The sequence below is a fragment of the Electrophorus electricus genome, chromosome 15 (assembly GCF_013358815.1).
Source record: "Electrophorus electricus isolate fEleEle1 chromosome 15, fEleEle1.pri, whole genome shotgun sequence".
NCBI lineage: Eukaryota > Metazoa > Chordata > Actinopteri > Gymnotiformes > Gymnotidae > Electrophorus > Electrophorus electricus.
The window spans coordinates 15530819-15551782 of record NC_049549.1 but is presented as its reverse complement, the minus strand read 5'-3'; the positions used below and the strand labels follow the sequence as shown (position 1 = coordinate 15551782).

Here is a 20964-nt window from a genome sequence, read left to right as displayed (position 1 = left end):
TGCTGTGTATTTTGTGTATGCATACCTTATGTGGTTCTGACAGCTTTTCAATTTGCTCATGTATGGCAGTCGTGATAAGTTTGGGTGTGTTCCTTACTGTCCTTACTTTGTCTAACCCCAGGGGAAATGAAAAAGACACAGTTTTGCTGTGCCTTTTAGAGATAGTTTTATATTTGGATTTATTGTGTATATTGTGTTTATTCTCTCCCCTGGACCATACCATGACAGGTCACATGGCTACCATCATTCCATTTATACATATAGGAAACAGTATAAAGTATTGTAGAGCATTACCAAACAGGAATGTTGAGAAGGCTAGCAGAATCCCCAGATTCCTGCTGTTGTTCTCAACTGAGCTCTCTTTACAGTGGAAAAAGTGAACTGGGGACCCCAGTGCTCAGTAAGATGGTTCTGGAGATGGTGCTCCTGATCTGGACTGACTGTGGTTCAGGATCCAGTTACAGAGGGAGGTGTTATCAGGCCCTAAGTCTCCTGAAATCACAGCTGTAATGATCAAATAGTAATTATCACAAAGACAAGACTGAAACTGACTAAGCCAAACAAATAGTAATGTAAAAACCCAGAGCCTACCTTACCAAGCAGAGAACGCTCAAGACTGTATTAGCAATACAAACTTATAAAGTTTGTTGTGCAAATCCATAATTTATACTTGACTATACAACAGAGTGCAACGCCAGTGTAAACGTAATTACTAATTAGACTAAAACATTTATAATTACAAGATACTAGTTTCATGCATTAAACCAAGGACTGTTGTCATTGGATCTTCATAACCAAGTTGGGTATTTCGAAGTAGACCAGAGAATTTGGGCTTTTCAGATTTTCTTTTCTTTCATTGACAGCCAAATTCTTGTGCAAAGGTTGAAGAATCTGCACATGATTACAGGCTTTGTGTTTGTTAATGGCGGCATAAACCAGATATCCTTTGTTAAAAATGGCATATTTGTGCAAACATGAAAAATGTCAGTTGTTTCATCATTAGATGGGAACTGCTGGCTGTTGATTCTTTCCTATGTTGGATTGGTGGGATAGACAGATGAGCCCAGTCCTGGGCAGGAATATGAACTTGTGAATGTTGTCAGGGCCCCAGATGTGATCTTTTAGTCATGGGAGGATCAGAAGAGAATTGTGTTGTGGCCCCTGTCCTCCTCTGTAGACTGGACATTCTATCACTTGATTAACAATCTTCACAATCACTTCATAGCTTCAAAACAACAGCAATACAAATAATGTTTCCATAAAGCTGTCATTTAAAAGAGACATTTAGAAGTTCTCCAATAGTCTAAAGTGCCAGTTTGGTTTGCTATGTGGAATCAAAGTACATTGACCACTTACAGGCATTGATTACATTTTGCAAGGTAGCTACTGCAAACAGAACAGTATTGTGCAGGCACACCAGATATCTGCACAATCCACGTGCTTTCACGAGTCTTGTACATTTCCAGTGTCCATTAACTGAGACGCTGATTAGGAAGTGATAATTGGCTTCAGCTCTGCTCACTAAAATTGGTTGCCTCATTTGGTTGAATTCTTATATTCATTCATCATGGTTAATCATTTGTAAAGTGGTCCTGTCCTCATATCAAACTTGATGCCAAAACTTGAGAAGAGGATAAGAAACAACGTATTTTATCAGAAAAGTCAATTTACATCTGATTAGAAAACAAGAGCTGATTTGAAAAACTGATTTGAGTTCATATTTATTTTAATATGATCTTATTTGGTTGTTCCTGATTAAAGAAAATAAAATCAGCATTTATCAAAAGATCCATGAGTCAAAGATTCGTGGGTCTTAAGCCTGACACTATGAGGCTGTAGATCTGAGAGCTCATGCACACGGGTAGGAATACTCCGTCTCAGACTGGTCACCTGGAGGAAAGAATTGTTTCAAATCAGTAATACAGGTCACAGAAATACAACATATTTTGATCACATCAACAAAATCTTACTTGTTTGGTAGTAATCATAAACTTTGATCACAGCTGGCTTGAGATTTTTAACTTGAAGCACTTGTTCTATATGTAGTTCATAATTCATAGAAACATTTCTTGGAACCTGTTACAAACACCACACAGTGAATTGAGTGTTCAGAAACTTTATCTCTACCTCTACATCTTTAATCACAATACAATGGAATCTTCATATCTTTATACGACACACACATATATAAAATTATATGTATAAAATTATATATATGGCTCAGTTAATGATTATTGTATTCTGATTTTCTCTCACCTCCTTTATATACATGATAACATGGTCATCTTTGGCATCAACCCGTTCCACAAGTGGTCTATATTTTAGCTAAGAGAAGAATATAATTACTTCCTTCTAATGGATGAACATAAAGGAACTGAACAAGTATAAAAATAAATGTTAACACCACTGATACTTACTTCACCAGGAGCTGCTGTGAACCCAGATAAGAGCTTTATATCTACTATGACCATGTTGGTGCTTGACAACGCCCCATTGTATCTGGAGGGAACAAAGCTAGTCACTAACTTCATTTGTGGCAAAAAATATTAAACAATTATCAGTGTCAGTACAGGGATGGTATCATAAAAGGATAATCAGATTTATTCAGATGACAAAAAATGAATTGTTTTTGCACCCATCCCAGATTATAGGCAGTTCAACATTAGACACATAATTCACAATCTTTGCAGTTATGTTGCATTTAAACTGCAATAAATAAAGAGGTGATTGAATATATAATTTTAGAGCATTTAGCAGATGCTCTTATCCAGATTAACTTACTAAACTAAAAAGTAATAAATATATTTATTAACCATACATATTCATTTACTTTACATTTACCATAGAATCTGTTACCCACCAACCACATGTAAAACTATCAATGTTATTGTTGCACAATTTCCTTATTAGATTACTTTTATTACAAATCCATTCTCACGTGACAGTAAAGTTAACAGAGAGCATGCGTCCAAATGATTTTGTGCAATTTCCCTCAGTCTTAGCCTTGACGCCAAGTGTGCTGGTTTCAGCAGGTGTGGGGATGTTGTAGAAAAGGGCCATCTGAAAAATAAGGTAAGAGATATCAGGTACAGATACCCACATATTCACAACTGTGAAGCAGTTTGAGTTTTAGGTTTTAAACTGATGCCTTTGTTTTTGTCTTCCCTGGAATGGTTTAATATTCACAAAATGCAATTGTGTTGTGGCATAATGTTGCGAGGTTGTCATCTTTTGTTTGCTTCAGAATTGCTGTGATGTTTCAAGTCTATCAACCACTATAGGTAAACAGTATTTGATGCACAGCACAAATCTCAATTTATTTATTAATAAATTGCAATAAGATCCAGAAAAAGCTATTTCCTCTGAAAACAGACACTGAAATCTTAGTAAATGCTAGATTTTTTAAAAATCCCCAATGTAGGACCAGGACATACAGACACACTGACCTGCACTGACACACAGGTGGATCCTTTTACTTCAATGCTGTATTTGCCAGAAACATCCTGCAGAGGTTTCTCCTGGTACAGTAATTTGTTGTTTTGGTGGACATCAAACTGGTGACTGTCTCCACCTGCTGACTGCACAGTTACTGTGCTGGAGCCATCTGAGCTGAACACTTTGGTGGAGTACAGAGCCAGAGCCTGGAGGGCTACCACTGTGTCCTGATCCAAACACAAAAACAACCATTTATACATTTTCAACACAGTGTTGATTTGTGCTCTGTGTATTCAGACCCAGTAAATGCATAAAGAGTTAGAAGGAAAGCTGTACTTTATACCTGGGTGGACGAAAAGCCTCCATAGGGATTCTGCTGTCTCACCAGCCAGCTGACGATCCTGTTAGCGTAGCCCAAGTCAGCAGTAGAGAGCTGATCTGTAGTGAGAACAGCGAGCAGCACGTAGGAGCTGATCTCCACTGCTAAGGAGTCCGAATCACCTGATGCTGACTGAGACCAATGAAGGCGACCATCTGTAATTAAAAGTGCACAAATAAGCTTGCTTAGACAAGGAAATTAGAAAAGGAAAAGGAAAACCATAACCCAACAAATAAAAATATAGCCAAAAATCAAATGAAATATTTTATGCTGTAATTTTGACAAATTATTCTAATGACTCTAGGCATGCCCTGATAAAGGATTCAACAAACAATAAATAACCAACCCTGTATTTAAGACTGGATATTGAACTGTGATAAGTACATTGATTGTAAAGTTTAAGTTTACATTTAGCTTTCTTAGGATCATCTTGGCAAATCTAAAAGGGAGCCCACGCAAAGAATTCTCTCAACACTTTTTCCCCCCAATGTTGAATACACCTTGGTCTTCATTAACCAGAATGTTTAATGATACATAAGCATAAAATGTTTGGTAAAATAGAATTTGTATAGAGTATAAATAGAGATTAAACTGAGCCTCAGCTACATCGTCCATTTGTAGAAATAACTACATATTTAACTATAGTTCACTTAAAAATATGTAGATGCATAAATAATTCAGTTAATTGGTTGAGAACCTCTGATCAAATGAATAACTGACTCTGGAGAGACATCCATAATTCATTACATACCTCCTGAAATGGAAACACTCTCCAGCTCTTTTAGCAGCTGATTTCGTGTGTCATTCTCTCCAGCCAGACTGAAAGCGTAAGCCAACAGGGCGGTTGTGTAGGTGTTTGTCAGGTTACCAATAGTGGACTTTAAGCATCTCAACCCTCCACTCACTGCAGGATCCTGCAACCAAACTACCAATTATTATTTCATCTTCTAAACCAATTCAGGGTCATAGAGTCTATTCCAGGAGCACATGGTGGGAACCAACCCTAGACAGAGCACAAATCCATCACAGAGCATGCACACAGTCACTCACTCCAGGCCAATTTAGAGTCGCCAATAAAACTAACACACATCTTTGGAGCATGGGAGGGAACCCACACAGACAGGCCAGGAATCAAACCCAGGACCCCAAGACTGTGAGACAGCAGTGCCACTACACTACTGTGCCACCCAAAATGTTAATTAGGGTGTAGAAAAATACAGTGTTTTCTCATAAGCTACATTCATTCAGAAATCAAATCAGAAGGCAATTTATGTAATGAAAAATAATCTGCCAACCTGGGGAATTCTCACTGACCATTTACAAATGATATTGTGATTTGACCCATGTGTGTAGATAACTGTAGTTCTGTACAACAATGACAAAACAGTAAATTACTCAGACCTTGTGAGGTGATGTACTGAGCTGCTTTCATAAATCAGAAAGCATTTATATATATTATACACACACACACACACACACACACACACACACACACACACTTGTGCTCATACGTTTACATACCCTGGCAGAATGTGTGATTTTTTAAAATATTTTTCAGAAAATAATAATAATGATAATACTTCAGTAACAACTTCAGTATTTTCCTCCAGTATTCTCTCAAAATGCTGCATTCATCCTGCCATCAATTTTAACTAAGTTCCCTGTGCCTGTGTAGCTCACACATCCCCAAAACATCAGCGATCCACCTCCGTGTAGGGATGGTGTATTTTTCATCATAGGCCTTGTTGACGCCTCTCCAAATGTAGCGTTTATAATTGAGGCCAAAAAGCTGAGGCTTGTCCCTATGCTGTTTGGCATATTGTATGTAGGCTGCTTTGTGGCATTGGTGTAGTAAGGGCTTTCTTCTGGCGACTCGACCATGTAGCCCATCTTCAAGTGCCTCCTTATTGTAGATCCTAAAACAGCCACACCACTTTTTTTTTTTTTGTCCAGAGTCCTGTATGTCAGCTGACGTTATTTGTGGGTTTTTCTTTGCATCCTGAACAATTTTCCTGGCAGTTGTAGGTGAAGGTTTTGTTGGTCCATCTGACTTTGACTTGGTTTCAACAGAATCCCTCATTTTCCACTTCTCAATTAGAGTTTGAACACTGCTGATTGGCACTCAATTCCTTGGATATTTTTTTATATTCTTTTCCGGTTTTATAAAGTTCAACCATCTTCTCCCACAGATCCTTTGATAATTCGTTTGCTTTCCCCATGTCTCGTGCAGGGGTCTGTCAGGAGCCCAGTAACTTACTGACTCTTTATACACACACACTGATTGACAAGCAGACATATCACAGGTGAGGATGGTTACCTTTAGTAGCCATTTAAAAATGGGTGTGTCAACTTGTGTGTATGTTATGATGCCAAAACTTCCAGGGTATGTAAACGTTTGATCAGGGTCATTTGGGCAGTTTCTGTTGTCATTATGATTTTTAAAAGGGCAAAAACAATTGTTTGATAATAAATGGCTTGACCCAACCACTAAACATGAATAAAAGAAAAGTTGTTGTAGTATCATTATTCTGCCAGGGTATGTAAACTTATGAGCCCAACTGTGTGTGTGTGTGTGTTATATATATATATATATATATATATATATATATATATATATATATATATATATATATATATATATATAAAGGGAGAAGCGAAGAATAAATAAAGGTGAGTAAAATGTTCTGCCTAGATTGTCTAAGCATTCCACTTTAGTTCTAGTATTTAGTTATACAATAATTCTAATAGTCATGTAAGATGGCATAAAAAAAATAAAATGTTGAATAACTTTTACCTTTTATTATCCACAATGCATTGAGCAAGCTGACTTGGAGAATGTTTGGAGAACAGTATGGTATAAAGGGAGACAGTAACTGATAGTAACAGTACAATATAGAGGTAGACAGTAACTGATAGTAACAGTAAGGTAGAAAGGTAGACAGTAACTGATAGTAACAGTAAGGTAGAAAGGTAGACAGTAACTGATAGTAACAGTAAGATATAGAGGTAGACAGTAACTGATAGTAACAGTAAGGTAGAAAGGTAGACTAACTGATAGTAACAGTAAGATATAGAGGTAGACAGTAACTGGGCCCCAATTCCCCTCCACCACCCACACCCCTGATCAAAGGGTCTAGAACTGCCACAACAAAACAGCAACAAAGCAGCAAAAGAGTATCACATTGAATATACTTTCTAATTGAAATATGTTCTAAGTGAATATACTGTCTAAATATTAATACATCCTAACGAATAATTTTGCTCTGTTTCCCAAAGCAATTTTATTACATATGAATATAGGAAATGTATGTGGAACTTACACTGGTCTGTTGGTGCACTTACCTTTACTGTATTTCCCAATTCAAGCATTGATGCTGTGATGTATGCTGTCATAGTTATATGATCATTTACGCCACCCTAAAATATATTGGATTGTTACTCAATATAGATACAGATTATCTTAATTTCCTCAGAAACATGTATTGTGCACTATTCCAGTCACAACTAATCACATACCTTCATTCTGTTGTTGAACAGTCTCCCCTTTTTCAAAAAACAGCCATCTGGTCTCTGTTTACCTATTAGCCATTGCTTTGCACTGTTAATATTTTGGGGATCAATAAAGATGTAACGCTGTGCTTGGCCAAAAGTCCTCAAGACAAAAGCAGTTAACCTGAGGGAGATATTTGTATCATGTTCAAAAGTGTCTTTGTAAAATAGCTTCTGGTCTGAAACAATCGGCAGACAGAAAAAGTCTTATTTGAAGGAATGCAGAGGATCTTGAATAAATTTCTGCACTAGCTGTATGCGTGATGATTTAATGTAGGAGTCTCACCATGTATTTCCATGTCCTGTACCAAATGTGCTATATGCACCACTGTAATGCTTGTAGTTCAGTTGCCTCTGGTATCCTGTGTGAAAGAGAATTATTTTTTATCCTGTTTTTTTTTTTTCCATCCAGAATCATCTAAGGGTGGTTAGTGTCACCTCAAACACCTCCTTTATGAAGACTCTCTCACCGCTCTTAAGGAACTCAGTCGCCCTCTCACGGATAGCTGCCGTGAGCTGGCCAGTGTTCTCTAGATACTGAAGAATGTAGATATTGGGGGAGAGGAGAGCAATGTTTTGTTCTCCACAGCCATACGGCATCCTAAGTAGTCCATCAATGTTTTTTAGGGCAAGTCCCAGTATGTCTCCTGCACACCAAACAAAAATAGTCTAATTAAGTAAATGATGTGCTTCCATACCAAAAAACATGCAGTTTATAAGCAATCCAGCACCCTTCCAGCATTTGTACATTTTTCTTGTCTGTATGAAGCTGCAAACAAATTAAACCACATTAGTCTTTATTTATTAACATTGACAGGCTTGTTTATTTTTAAATATGAATATATTTTTCATACTTTCAGGCATAAAATTTGATCTTTGCGCATTCAGAGTGTGTCCTGCTGTTGAAAAGATTTGCAGGTAATTTTGACTGGTATGCTTTGGCCAGGGTTGAGAATAACAGATACAATTGAGCATTGTCTTTATGCCACTTGAACAGTGCCATGTGCTAGGTTCAGCAGGTTTGCTGGTGGCTATGGCACTTTGGTGGAAGAATGCTGTGTGCATCTTAGGCTAGGCCTACATCACGTGATAATCATCCTGAAAATCAGAATGATTTGATCCACCTGACAGTCGCAAGAGGTCTCCCACTTTCACATTGATCTCTTGGCACTCTAAATACAAAATGTGATTCTCTAATGTGAATAGCGATTCTCATGTAAATCAAGATTCATTCAGGTAAAATGCAGTGTTGGAAAATGATTTGGACAGTTGAACCCAATCGTCAGAACCCTTGCTTGTAAACAATCTCAAAAATGTGTACAGTATTTTATTTAGGGAAATAAAATCTGGGGACTGATGAACAACCAAATACAGTCTGTATTGTGTGTGGAGTCTCACATTTTCAAGATCCTTTGGGATTTTAAACATTTTGTAAAAATTTTTAATCTTGGCCCTGGCTTTAGTTGTCCCAAACTGACATGTGCTGCACTTTAAGTTTAAGCTAAAGCCAGCAGCTAGTCTGGGAAAACACTTTGTTTAGTGGTAGCCCTGTCACATTCACCCACATAATGTGTATATTGTCCATAACAGCAGCAACGTTGTGACTACACCACCCAGCGCCCACTCCAAATAAGTCGATTTTTACACCTCAGCTGTATAGCTGTGTGTCACTTGAAAAGACACAGAGTCAGAAGCATGAAAATCACCATTTCCTACTCATTGGTGATCTCATGTGCCATAACTGTTTCATAGTTCTAGGTAGCACTCAAAGTCCACCTATTGTTATGTCCATGTTGTCAATTACATTTGTTTTTTTATTTCATTGTGCAGAGCCGCTAGGACATGTGGACTGAAGTGTGAGCATGATTTGTTTGCAGACGACTGTGAGGGCTATCTGCTGTGCTTCACATCACCTCTGATGATGTAAGACAAGCTCTTTGTAACAATGAAACTGCTTTCATCATCCATTATAATATAATAACATAATAATAATATATACAATAATAATATAAATAATATAATAATCATAATTAATTATACAAGATGGTTCCTAGCACACGATTTGGGTTTCTGAAAAGCATCCCAACCATGTGGGTTCTAGGTTTATCTGAGATCAGTCTGATTATGTTTACCTTACCTCTATCATTCAGCTGACTACCATTTGTTAAATAACAACAATGGTCGCTTTATTCTATTGAGTCATAGGGTTTTTTTCTCATGAGAGCGAATACTTTCCTCTTCTTCTTTGCAAAGTATTGCTGTCCTAATGAAGCATACCAAGCATTTCTCTCTCTCTCTCCTTCTCGCTCGCTTGCCCTCCTGCCCTGGGCACTGACCTGTGCTTACCTTCCAGACCTCATCTCCAGCCTAACCCTCGGAATCCTCCCGGACTCAGCCTTCCTGGTATGACCCTTGATTGGTACGCCCTCATTAAAAGCCTCACCCACTGGCCTTAACCTCTGAGTTTCTATGAATTGCATGCAGTGCATTTGTAGCCTGTGTTTCTAAAATAAAACCTCTCACAATTGGATCCTAATGTGTTTTTGGGTACTTGCTATAATTACAATATAGTCTTTTAATATTTAATTTTCTTTTACTTATTCATTTTACTTTTAATAGTAACAGTCTTAAATTTAACAGACATATTCAAATATATTTATATATATAACCTCAGATATGCTTCAGAAAGATGGGAATAAAGTATTGACATAGGCAGAAGAGGTCAGAAATGAACACCGTTTTATCTTCTTTCTGACATCAAATATAAGCTTCTGGTCCCACAATAAAATCCATTTTATTTTTCTTCAAAATCATTATTTTATAAAATTATGTGTATTTATATAGTTTATATAGGGGATCAGTCAAATTCACTTTAAAGTTACAAAATTCTTCATATACACCTGAGATTTGTGTCTTACCAAGCACTGAAACAGAAGCTCTTGCTGATCCCTCTACTACATCTTCAGGAAGAGTGAGCTCCAGCTCCTCTGAAACACTGCTCCCTGTCAGCCAGGTGGTAAAAGGTGGTCTTTAGCAGGCAGTGAATTTATGCACTAATTATGCACAAGTTCAAATAAATATTGATTCATCAGTGGGCACAGCACAACTATCTCCTAACCACCCTATTAGAAATGCTTAACTTAGTGTTTAGTGGAGAATTAGCCTACTGTTCCAAATGTGAACCTCTAAAGTCTTTCCCTAAAGACTATTTGGACTTTATGTTTATCATTTTGCCATGCGAATGCAAGAATGTTTACAGATTTAACATGAATGTTTGTGGAATTTCAGATTCAGTTTAACTTGATTAGAGGTGTTTCTAATACATTAATGTCTGTAGTAAAGTAGATGAGGGATGTAAATCATTGATTCCAATATGTGCAAGACTAACCTTGTGGACAAAGCAACCAGCTCTGGCATTTGGTTTTTTCAGTTCCTTCAGCCTACATGAGAAAATAGTGATTTATTATTTATTTTACAGAACTAATACCATTGACTTTAAGCTTATACACTTATTTTTCACCTTTTAATTATATTTTCCAGGTACCAACCTGTACAATCAGGCTTCGTGTAACTGTATCAATACGGCCTCTCTCTGGCACGCTCACAATCTCATTGTCACACACAGTCTGGGACTGTTCAGCCTCTGCACTGACTGTCACATTCATGACTCCTGTAACACATAAATTGTGGTAGAAATGTATTGCTGTTATATAATAAAAGGTGATATCATGCAAACTTGAGAAGAATTAAACTCACCAAGCACAGATGGAGTCAGAGTCCACTTGAAGGTCTTCCTACCACTTGCACACAAACAGGATGAATACTGGCCATCAGAGGAGGCTTTCAGAGTGTAGTGTGTGGAGGGGGCTGGAGTTACTTTAACCTGTATGAGGAGCACAGGGGATTGGTTTACTGTGCATATTTAATGCAAGATAAAATGGGAAAGATAAAATTCTTGACCATTCAGTACCATAATGCATTTGGGGAGGTAGTTGAACACAGTGGCCTTGAGCTCAAAGATCTCTCCCCTGATGATGGAGTAGGGCAGTGAGAGCTCCAGGAAGAAGGGCTGGAAGACAGTGAGCTCAGCAGGAGGAGCAAGTCCCAGACCTTGGGGGGACAGGCAGAAAGCCTCCGTCTCCCATGTGGTGATGGTGTCAGGGACAGTGACCGGAACCTGTGCTGATCCAGAGTCCCTGTTGGAAAAGAAAATCATGAACATGTTGTATTCAATGTATTACAATGTGCCATATGCAAACTTATATGGAATATAAAGCTATGAAAACACAAAAAGTATGGTGTCTATACAAAAATGAATACCATAGTGAAAATATGTTAATACACAAAGGAAAATGAATTCCATGAATTAATATGCTAATTCACGAACCCAACTTCAACAAGTTGCCATATCCAGGTTTCTGGGAAGAATTTGCGAACTGTTTCAACAGGCGCTGAAACACCTGTTGCTGCACCTGCTAAGTTGACACGGTGTTCTCGAATCCGTAGCATTGTTTGAATCCCATTACTTCTTTGGCGGTATCTTACTGAAATAATAATAAATTAGCATATATTATGCAATTGATATTTTTTCGCTCACAGACCACATTTACATCTTGCAGTAACATGCATTTTGTGGCAGGATGGTATCTGGATATAATTTTGACATTTACATATCGCAATGTACATCATTTCTATTTTGGATTCTGTAAGTGTGGTTTCTCATCTGTTACTATCAGTTTATGTCATGGTATCAAATACTTGAAGAAATTGTGTGTAGCAAGCAAGAGGCTGGTCGAGATTCATCAATGACCCATATAGCAAGATAAAGGTAGGCTAATTGATTTATTGCCATGTGGGTTTCACCTGCATATGTAGTGAAGTAAAACATGAAGAGATATTCAAAACTGTAGTCAAGTTCAAAAGGTTTCCAGAAAAACAAGTCATTTTAAAATTCAGGTCTAAAACAGATCTAAAATTATTCATCTGTGTCCAAGCAAAGTCCCAAAAGATATTGTGACTGACCAAAGCACCATGTTCATGTCATTCACACTTTGAGAACTAGGTATGTAATTGAGATATTTGCATTGATTCAAACCAGTATCTATCATCCGAACACAGATGGCCTGCTTGAACAATTGAACCCTGAAAAATTTGCTTCGTAAGTTTGTACACAAGGTTGCTAGGAATCACCATTAGATGATACATGCGACAGTTCCCCCAAGCCTTGATAGGGTTATCAATTTGAATTACTATAAGGGTAAAAACCCAAGTGTGTTCTACACCTCACAAACACCAGGAGGAGAGACGTTAAAATAGCAAAAATGAAATTCAGTATGTTCAAGGCATTCTTGCCTCTATTCACTGGGTCAGGAGAATTTGCTGCAGACTCAGGAACTCCAGTTATGATTGATATGCCCAAAGACTCATCCATAGGTGCAACACATAAAGCAATAGCCCTGCTTGTTTATTTTCACTCACTCAGTGGCTTGCAGGTGACACTCGACCATGTCTCTGCTGCCTCACTGGCTAAGACAGTTACTGAGTTCTCCACAGCGGACAGAGTAAAGATATAATTAAATAAAAGCAAAATCCAACTGTTTACTAAGCAATAATTTATGACTGTCATGGAAAAAAAAATTTAATTACCGTAATGAAAGCCGCGATGATATTGTATGCCTTTGTACATCAAACATGATGGATGTCTAATTGCCAAATTACTTGCCATCTTTATCCCCACACTCTGTCAAAGTGATGTCATAATCAAATATACATTGTCAAAAGAATTATGTATCTGATCATTAAAGTTTCCAATGATATTAATTCACTTTAATACAAACCCATTCAAGCATTATAGAAAATGCTTTTATTATTTTTTCACTTATCTAGTTTATTAACATTAATACCAAACTAATTACGCCAGTCAAGGTTACCTTAAAAGTATTGTAAACATGATCGCCTCGAGTCTGTCGTCGAGGGCGCACATGCAAGCACTCCATCTCATCTTCGACACCATACATGTAATCTTTTACTGCTGTCACTGGTAACAAACGAAAGACCTGGGGTAGATATAATTTAATATGTCATTATTATATTATTTATAATAGACTGCGTCATCCAGTAGGTGTAAGATCCATATTAGGAACTCAGGGTCTAAAGGGCAGCAAGGCTGTCAGGGTGATCAGAGGTGATGCACCCTGCCAGACTGTGTCCCTGGTGGGTACTGTAGGAGAGAGGGGCCTCCTAGATGGACCAAAGTGCAGATGAGGTGGTGCAAGGAAGGGGAGTGAACAAAAGTAGCATAAGCCATTCAAAAGATGAAATCACTACAGGAAAGAAGATAGATCTGACAGAGTGGGGGCACTAGAGTGCACTACTCTGCCCTCTACACCCCTGGGAAGAGAAAGAAACTCAGAAAAAGAGAAGGGGTGGGCTTGGTGCAAACTGGAGTAGGGCACAATTGACTAGCCCAGTCCAGGCATTTAACCTGTGCCTATCCTGGTCAAGGACCTCTATTTTAATCATCATCACACTACAGAAGAGGTGCATTAGACAGACAGACAAAACAGGTAAACAAACTGACAACTGACAGAGGAGAGCACTCTCCCCAGGAAAAACAACCAGAGACACAGAGCGAGAAAACAGTCTCTCAGAAACCAGGTCAGAGAGTCAAGAGAGGACCACTGCCTAATACCATATCAGTTACCAGCAAGCATAGCACAGAGAGTCACACATCAAGGCTTCACAGAGCGCCCTTTACGAAGCTGTTACATAGGGTGAGGCCACCTGTCAGAGATCTGACTAACAAGCCCTGATTAGCTCCTGTTCATGGCCTCCCTCTGGTGGCCTCCTACTGGCATTGCGAGCCACCCGTTTTCTCTATGGAAAAATAATGGTGTTTTGAAAAAAAAAACGCTTTTAATCACACACTGTGATAAATAAAGACATTTATAATCTGATACATTTTGTCATACATAGTTTTCTCTCCCAGATGTCACTAGATTCTCTAAACTGCAAGATCATTAAGTAGTTGAAATACAAATATTTCTAAAGCTACTGATCGTTAAAATGAGTTTTTTGAAGTGTATTTAGCAATCATATCCCACTGTGGTTAATCAGCCTTTTACAAGGATGACCAGAGATATAGCCTTTTAAAATTGCTGAAAGTCACTTTCAGACTTTCTCTAGCTAACTAACTTACGACAGCTAACTAACAACTGCAAGCTAAACAGAATCTGACCTAATAAAACTCAAGCTTGAAAAGCTTAATTGAATAAAGAAACTAGTGGGGAAAAAAACTACAGTAACAGGAAAGATCTCTAGTGTTATGAAGTAAATTCAGTACGCAGTAGCCTTAGCTTACTTGCAACAAATTTTATGTTTTGACTCATTAACTCATTAAATGACCCAATTATGACCCCCCCCCCGATCACGTGGGTTCACCCCGCGTGTAACCACGCCCTCCAGAATTGCACGCACCTGTACGGGGTTTAACGTCCCGTTTCTTTGTCTATTTAAACTTCTGTTGGTGTGTGTATTGTGTTGGTTATTGTTAGTCTGCTGCTGTATGTTAACACTCGTATGTAGTCTGTGTTTATTTAAATGTGTACATTATGTCTGTCACTAATGTTGTGTGTGAGTACCACCGCTATTCGTATGTGATGTTAATAAATGTATCACTTTATCGAGAGAGTCTGTGCGTCCTGCTCCACGCCCTTCGGCATTCTGGCCGGCAGAATCGTTACACCATAGATGCAGTAGTGGGATTTTAAGACACCACTAACTTGTAGATAATTTTCAGCAAATTTGAACGTCACCTTGTCAGTGTTCAGGCGATCTCCGGGCTCCATGATGAACACACTCTGATCTACTGCGCTGAGGCCACACAGTGAACCAGGCAGAGCTGAGAGCTGGAGAGTGTTCTCCTCCCCAGGAACTGCCCGGGAGGGAGAGAACTGCAGAGACACCTGATGGAAACCCACAATGGAAAAAAAAAAAAGTTTTAGATTTTTCACAGATGAACAAGGACACTAAATGATCTTGTAGCTAAAAACAAAAAAATATTTTACCTTGTTTTTGAAACATTTTTCCACATCAAAATTTTTGCTGGCAGCAATGATGTTCTCACTGGGCAGTACACAGTATGCCAGAACCTGCACCACAGGGGCTACTTCAGCACCAATAGGCAGTTTAAATGAGAGTTTTCCCTCTCTCATCTGACTGGAGTCTTTCACTTCAATTTTCTCATAGCCATGATGAACTATTGCTCCTTTAGATAAGACCTGTAATGGCAAAACAAATGATACTGTAAAACTCTGCATTTCATTCATAGTTGTTGGAATAGAGTAAATCACATGGCCAATGTTTTAATTACACATATAATATTTCTGCATGTACTTACCATGTATATAATATCAGTGCTGAAAATCTCATTGGTTTCCCCAACAATATAATACTTAATAGTAATGGAAACTTCTCTACCACATATTAGTGGTTCGTTTAAACTTTCTAGTAACAGTTCACTGTATACTGGACTGTAAGGTGTGACAGGTTGGAACAGTTGTATATGGGCTTCACTGGTTGTAAAATGGGGTGTTTTGTACGTGTTGGATTGGATTTTTGGAATGACATTTGCCTAGATGAGAATAGAACAATAACATTTAAATGCAAGGCAATACATTCTGTGATTTCATATTGTGTTGAGAAGTCAGGTCAACATAACATACAAACAGAGTCATCTGTGTTTCAGTGTCATCAGGGGCATTAATTGAGAAGTTTGCCATTCCGTTCATGTCTGTAGTGAGATTAAGAAGCAGTTTTGGAGACCTCCTTTCGCCAGTAAGAAGATATACCATCTTGTTGGGAATGACTTTTCCAGTGAAATTTGTAAGTTTGATCTGTTGACCATTGAAAAAGACATTGTTTTTCACATTCTGGTATCAAAATCTGAAAACATGGAAAATTAGTCAATATAATGGACATAATTGAGGTTTGAAATAAAAAAAATCTTACCTTTCCCTCTACAGCTGTCCCTCGTTCAAAGGTTTTTGGTAAATCAAGAAACTCAACCTTACCAATTTGAAAAGTGAGCTGTATACGTTCAGACTTTACCATGGAAATTGCTAGAAAACATTAAGCAAAATGAGAATTGCTAAATATTCATGATATCTTCTATATAATCTTCAAGTTCGGTTTATTCGTCACATACATAGTCATAAACAGTATAACTCGCAGTGAAATGGTTGAGAGTGCTCTGTCCAAACTGAGGAAAAGAAAACAGGGGTGCATAGAGATCTTTACCAATTTACCCAATTTTCTTCCATATTAGCCAGTTCCTATGTACTAGCTGGGTTGGCAATTCACAAGAAATTATTATTACATGAAAAACATCCACCAAGGAGAGGAGGGCTGAGGAAAACATTGTCACAAATTGTTCCTCCCAGGCACATGACTCCAGACACAGTAACTACACCATTATGTAGATGTGAGCTAACAGATGCCCATATTTGCTATCATCACATGATAAACCAATAAAGGGAGAGAGGAACAAAGCCAACCTTCCCACCCAGAGAGCAGGCCAGTTATACTCTCCTGGAGTCCCAGCAACAGAATATGTGGCATTGTGAGGATCTGAACTAGCATGACTAGGGTGAATCCTTTGACTGCTCTAAAACACATTTCCTCTTGACTCAGTGATCTGTTTATGGCTCACCTGTGCCTTCCTCTGTCACTGTGGCAGTAACACCAAGAGAATCTTGTAAATTACTTTCCATTTCAGGATTCATGAACGTTGATATATTGAAGGAGGGAAAGGCACAACCAGTCCTACTGAGCTGTGGGGAAAATCCCAAAAACAAATACCACAAACAAATATTTGAATGTTTTATCAGAACTATTTCATTAGCGAGAGACAAAATGACCTTCAATGCATTATAGCATACACACCTCTACTGTTTGAGTCAGACATGGTGAAACCATAGGGACATCCTTATAATAAGTATACCTCCTGAATGACCGGCACACCTGCAGCAGTGTTTTGCCAGAGACTGGTTGTCCATATGTGTACCTTTAAAATGTACAGTAAAGAGTGCAGAGAAGTCACAATATATTTCAGAAGTGTGTATGAGAGAGACAGGTAGTCTAAGGTGGGCTTGAACCAAGGTCAGCTATATGATGACACCAACAACCTACTGGGTGAGCAACCATGCTCTAATGATGGTGAGCCCATGTGCAGAAAAAGTTAGATATTGGATCAGGTAAAACAAAAGCAAAAACTAAACACCATGCAGAGCATGGAAAAGGGGAGAACAAAGGATGCTATCGGAAGAATTGCAACCCTGATGCACTGGAAAAAAACAAACTAAAACTTCCCAAACAAAACCAGAAAATGGGGAGGAACTTTAATGGCTAAGGCAAGCCTCAGGAGAGAGATAGACTCAAGGGGGGAAATGACGTGTAAAAACACCAATACCCTCACAGGGAAGAAATAAAATGGGGCACAAGGACTCACAGACCTCAATACCTGAAGTTACCAACTAGGCACTTGGCTCAAAACTTTAGCAAAGACCCAGCAGTGAATGACTGGGTCACTGGACTTTTATCGATCTAGCCCAGCTGTTGGGCATCTACCCTGATTAATAGCGTGGTTGACTCGAGGCCCCCCTCTGGTGGCCAGAGGGGGCCTTTGCCTGTTGCCTACCCTTACAGTGTGTGCGTGTGTGTGCGTGTGTGTGTGTGTGTGTGTAACTGTGGAAGATTCCAGGGAGTCCTTCAGGTATACAAGGAAGCATGTTGGCTTGGTGGTTAGCACGTTTGCCTCTCTGTAGTAGGGCATTGGGTTTGAGTCCCTATCTGGGTAGAGATGCCATGTTCTCTGTGTGTGTTTCCTCCCACATTCCAAAAACATAATGGTAAGGTTGATTTGATACACTAAAACTCTCCTGTATGTGTAGCCTGTTCAATCTTGTAGGGGACTGTGGTTTCTGGTTGAGAGTATGTTGTGTGCAAAATTGGCTGCTGCTTCTCGATGGTATGTTCTTGTGTATGAGAAAGGTTATATGTAAATAGCAATAATAAAAGGAAAGTATTTCTGATGCTCTAGTAAGTGAAGCCCTAGGAGAGATTGAGGCACTTACTTTCCACAAATCTCTAGCTTCAGTTCCTCTTCACCAACACTTTGTTCTTTTGGTGCTTTTACTGTAACCTCAAATTTGGGTAAAACTGGAAGGCAAATGCAATTTGTTATAAGAGTAATAACATATATATCAATAATGTTAATTGCATACATAAACAAAATACTGCACTAATATTGTCACTTACCATACTTTTTCACTTTAAAATGATATTCGGCCAGCCTGTTACCAATGTTGGCCTTCAACTTATACAAGCCCTGAGGAGCCTCCGAATTCAGCTTATGAGAAAGCTGCAGTATCAGGCCTGAGGAGGACACATTTGTCCACTGACCGATCCTGTTATTATTATTATCCTGTTTGGTTCCACGAAAGAAAAAATCTATTGATATTTAATCTAATTTAACACATTCAAATGAAAATATAATTATAATTATAGAAGTATATATGTAATTAGTATGTGATAACATCATCTTACCTCTAGTGTCACAGTGCTATACTGTAGAGAGTAGGACTGTGCATCAGTATTTTGTCATTTTGATTAAGAATCATCACACCTTCAAACACTATCAACATACCTACTGTGACATTATGTAACACACTAAAAACTAAAGATGTAATTACATGGAAATCCATTATACAGCAAATTACTTAATCTGCCATTCTGATTGTAATGATTTACTGCACTAGATTTAGATTTTAGATTTACAGAACTAAAAAACACAAGACAGGGAAAACATGGGACACGGAAGATGGAAGGGACTGATCATGACACAGACTCCTTTTACCTTTTGTTGAAAGGGGACAAAATTTGAATCCATGGTGACAAGTCGGAAATTCACTGTGAGAGTCAAATGGTACAGAAATGTTCTGAACTGTATATTCAGTAGCATTTCCATATAAATCATATACATGAACTGGAAATAGTGACACATATTACAGGAAGGATGAATTACCTGTTTGGCCAGGATTGTAGATTGGCTTATCAGTCTGAATAAATGTTAGAGTGTTGTAGGATTTAAACAGGACTCTGCTTTTCTCTGTCATCTCAAAACTTTCACCTTTCACTTGTACTTTGATCTCCTGCAGAGACTGGCCATCAACCTCTGGAGCCTGTAGAGATAAAGACATATGTTGCCCTAGACTTCAATCAACAATAACAGCTGTAGGAAAAATAAATTATCTTACTGGTTTCTGACCTTGAATTGGGAGCAGCGATGAAACTCTTCCTCTACTGTCTCCTCTACAAGTGTTCTGCTGTGATTGTTGTGAATCAGGTAAATGGTCATTTGTAGAGTCTCATTAGGCCTCAGGAGACTCGCACAGAGTTTCGCCTCAGAGCCAGACTCTATCACTGCAGGAAATGTCACCATGAAAAATCTACAGACAAAATTAATATTTTGAGTTTGTAATCAGTTGATTAAAAACAATTAAGAGATGAAAAAGTAACATTACTGCAACTCTGAGTTGTAAGAGAACTCAGCAACTTTGTAAGTGATCAATATTACTATTGCGAAACTGTAAACTGACCTACAATCTTCTGTGCAATAAGTGATCAATGTCATAGTTTTGTAATCTCTCTTACCATCTAACTGTTGCTTACTGGGCAGAGAAATCTGCAAAAATCATTATTTTTAAAAAAGCCACAAGTCATTTAATTTAAAATCATTCAATTTAAAGTAAAAAAGAATCATTCAGTGCCACAGTACACATATCTGGAGTTACTACATAAAATACTGCAAATTACATATATCAAATAGTTGGTGAAAATGTTAGCTGCATTTCAATCATAAATAACCATTTTGTGTTAAACGGGTATCTGTTAACTTTAAGTCAATCTTAATCAGAGTGACATCTAAGGAATGTAATCTCTTTTTTTTTTAATCAATGTGTTCAGAAAAAATGTAGACAATAAAATATTGTTATTTATATTTAGATTCTAAAAGTTTGTTAAGTTCCATTAGCATGAAATATGCAATATTGGGTTTTATATGGTTTGAAACTAAAGTCTGTCTACCTACACACGATGTGAATATATTACAATATGACACACTTAAAAGGCTATTCACTTTTACCTCCAGACTACTATCAGAATTACTTACGGTCCTGAGGTTTGTCCATAGACAGTGCTAAAGAGGAGGCAGGCTAACAATAGCCTTTTACTTATGTGAATTCCATTGATATCCATGGTGTAGTACAGCCACTGACACCAGGCTGGGGTTTGCCTACCTTTTTAAAGTGATGTTTAGCCAAAGAATGTCCTCTATAAATATTTGGACTCATAATCTTATTAACGATTAACTTTAAGCAAAACATTTTAGCTACACTGCATGCAGGTCCTATTAGTGACTGTTTTCCAGACAGAGTCATTAGAAATAGACAGAATGGAATGCAAACAAAATAAGGTCTATAACATTTTTTTAAACTTTAATAATGCATGAACTGATTGATAGACAGCATGAAACATAGCCGCAT

The 20964-nt window shown here is 38.0% G+C and overlaps 1 protein-coding gene across 1 annotated transcript; it reads right to left on the bottom strand.

Moving 5' to 3' along the window:
- Positions 1-1849: 1849 nt before the first annotated feature.
- LOC113568738 (alpha-2-macroglobulin-like) lies at positions 1850-20677 on the bottom strand. Its single transcript, XM_035534180.1, has 34 exons — positions 20592-20677; positions 19689-19869; positions 19446-19602; positions 19278-19330; positions 18968-18988; positions 18680-18845; positions 18496-18580; positions 17306-17426; positions 17073-17193; positions 16373-16482; positions 16087-16257; positions 15762-15995; positions 15430-15642; positions 15178-15327; positions 13294-13419; positions 13010-13103; positions 11751-11907; positions 11334-11559; positions 11120-11246; positions 10912-11033; positions 10752-10803; positions 10282-10365; positions 7834-8010; positions 7650-7725; positions 7331-7487; positions 7157-7231; positions 4566-4728; positions 3779-3969; positions 3447-3662; positions 2939-3060; positions 2418-2499; positions 2257-2325; positions 1971-2076; positions 1850-1890 (listed from the first exon to the last, which is right to left on the bottom strand). Exons 1-34 carry the CDS (start codon positions 20675-20677, stop codon positions 1850-1852), a joined length of 4332 nt encoding a protein of 1443 aa, XP_035390073.1.
- Between the last annotated feature and the right edge of the window lie 287 nt (positions 20678-20964).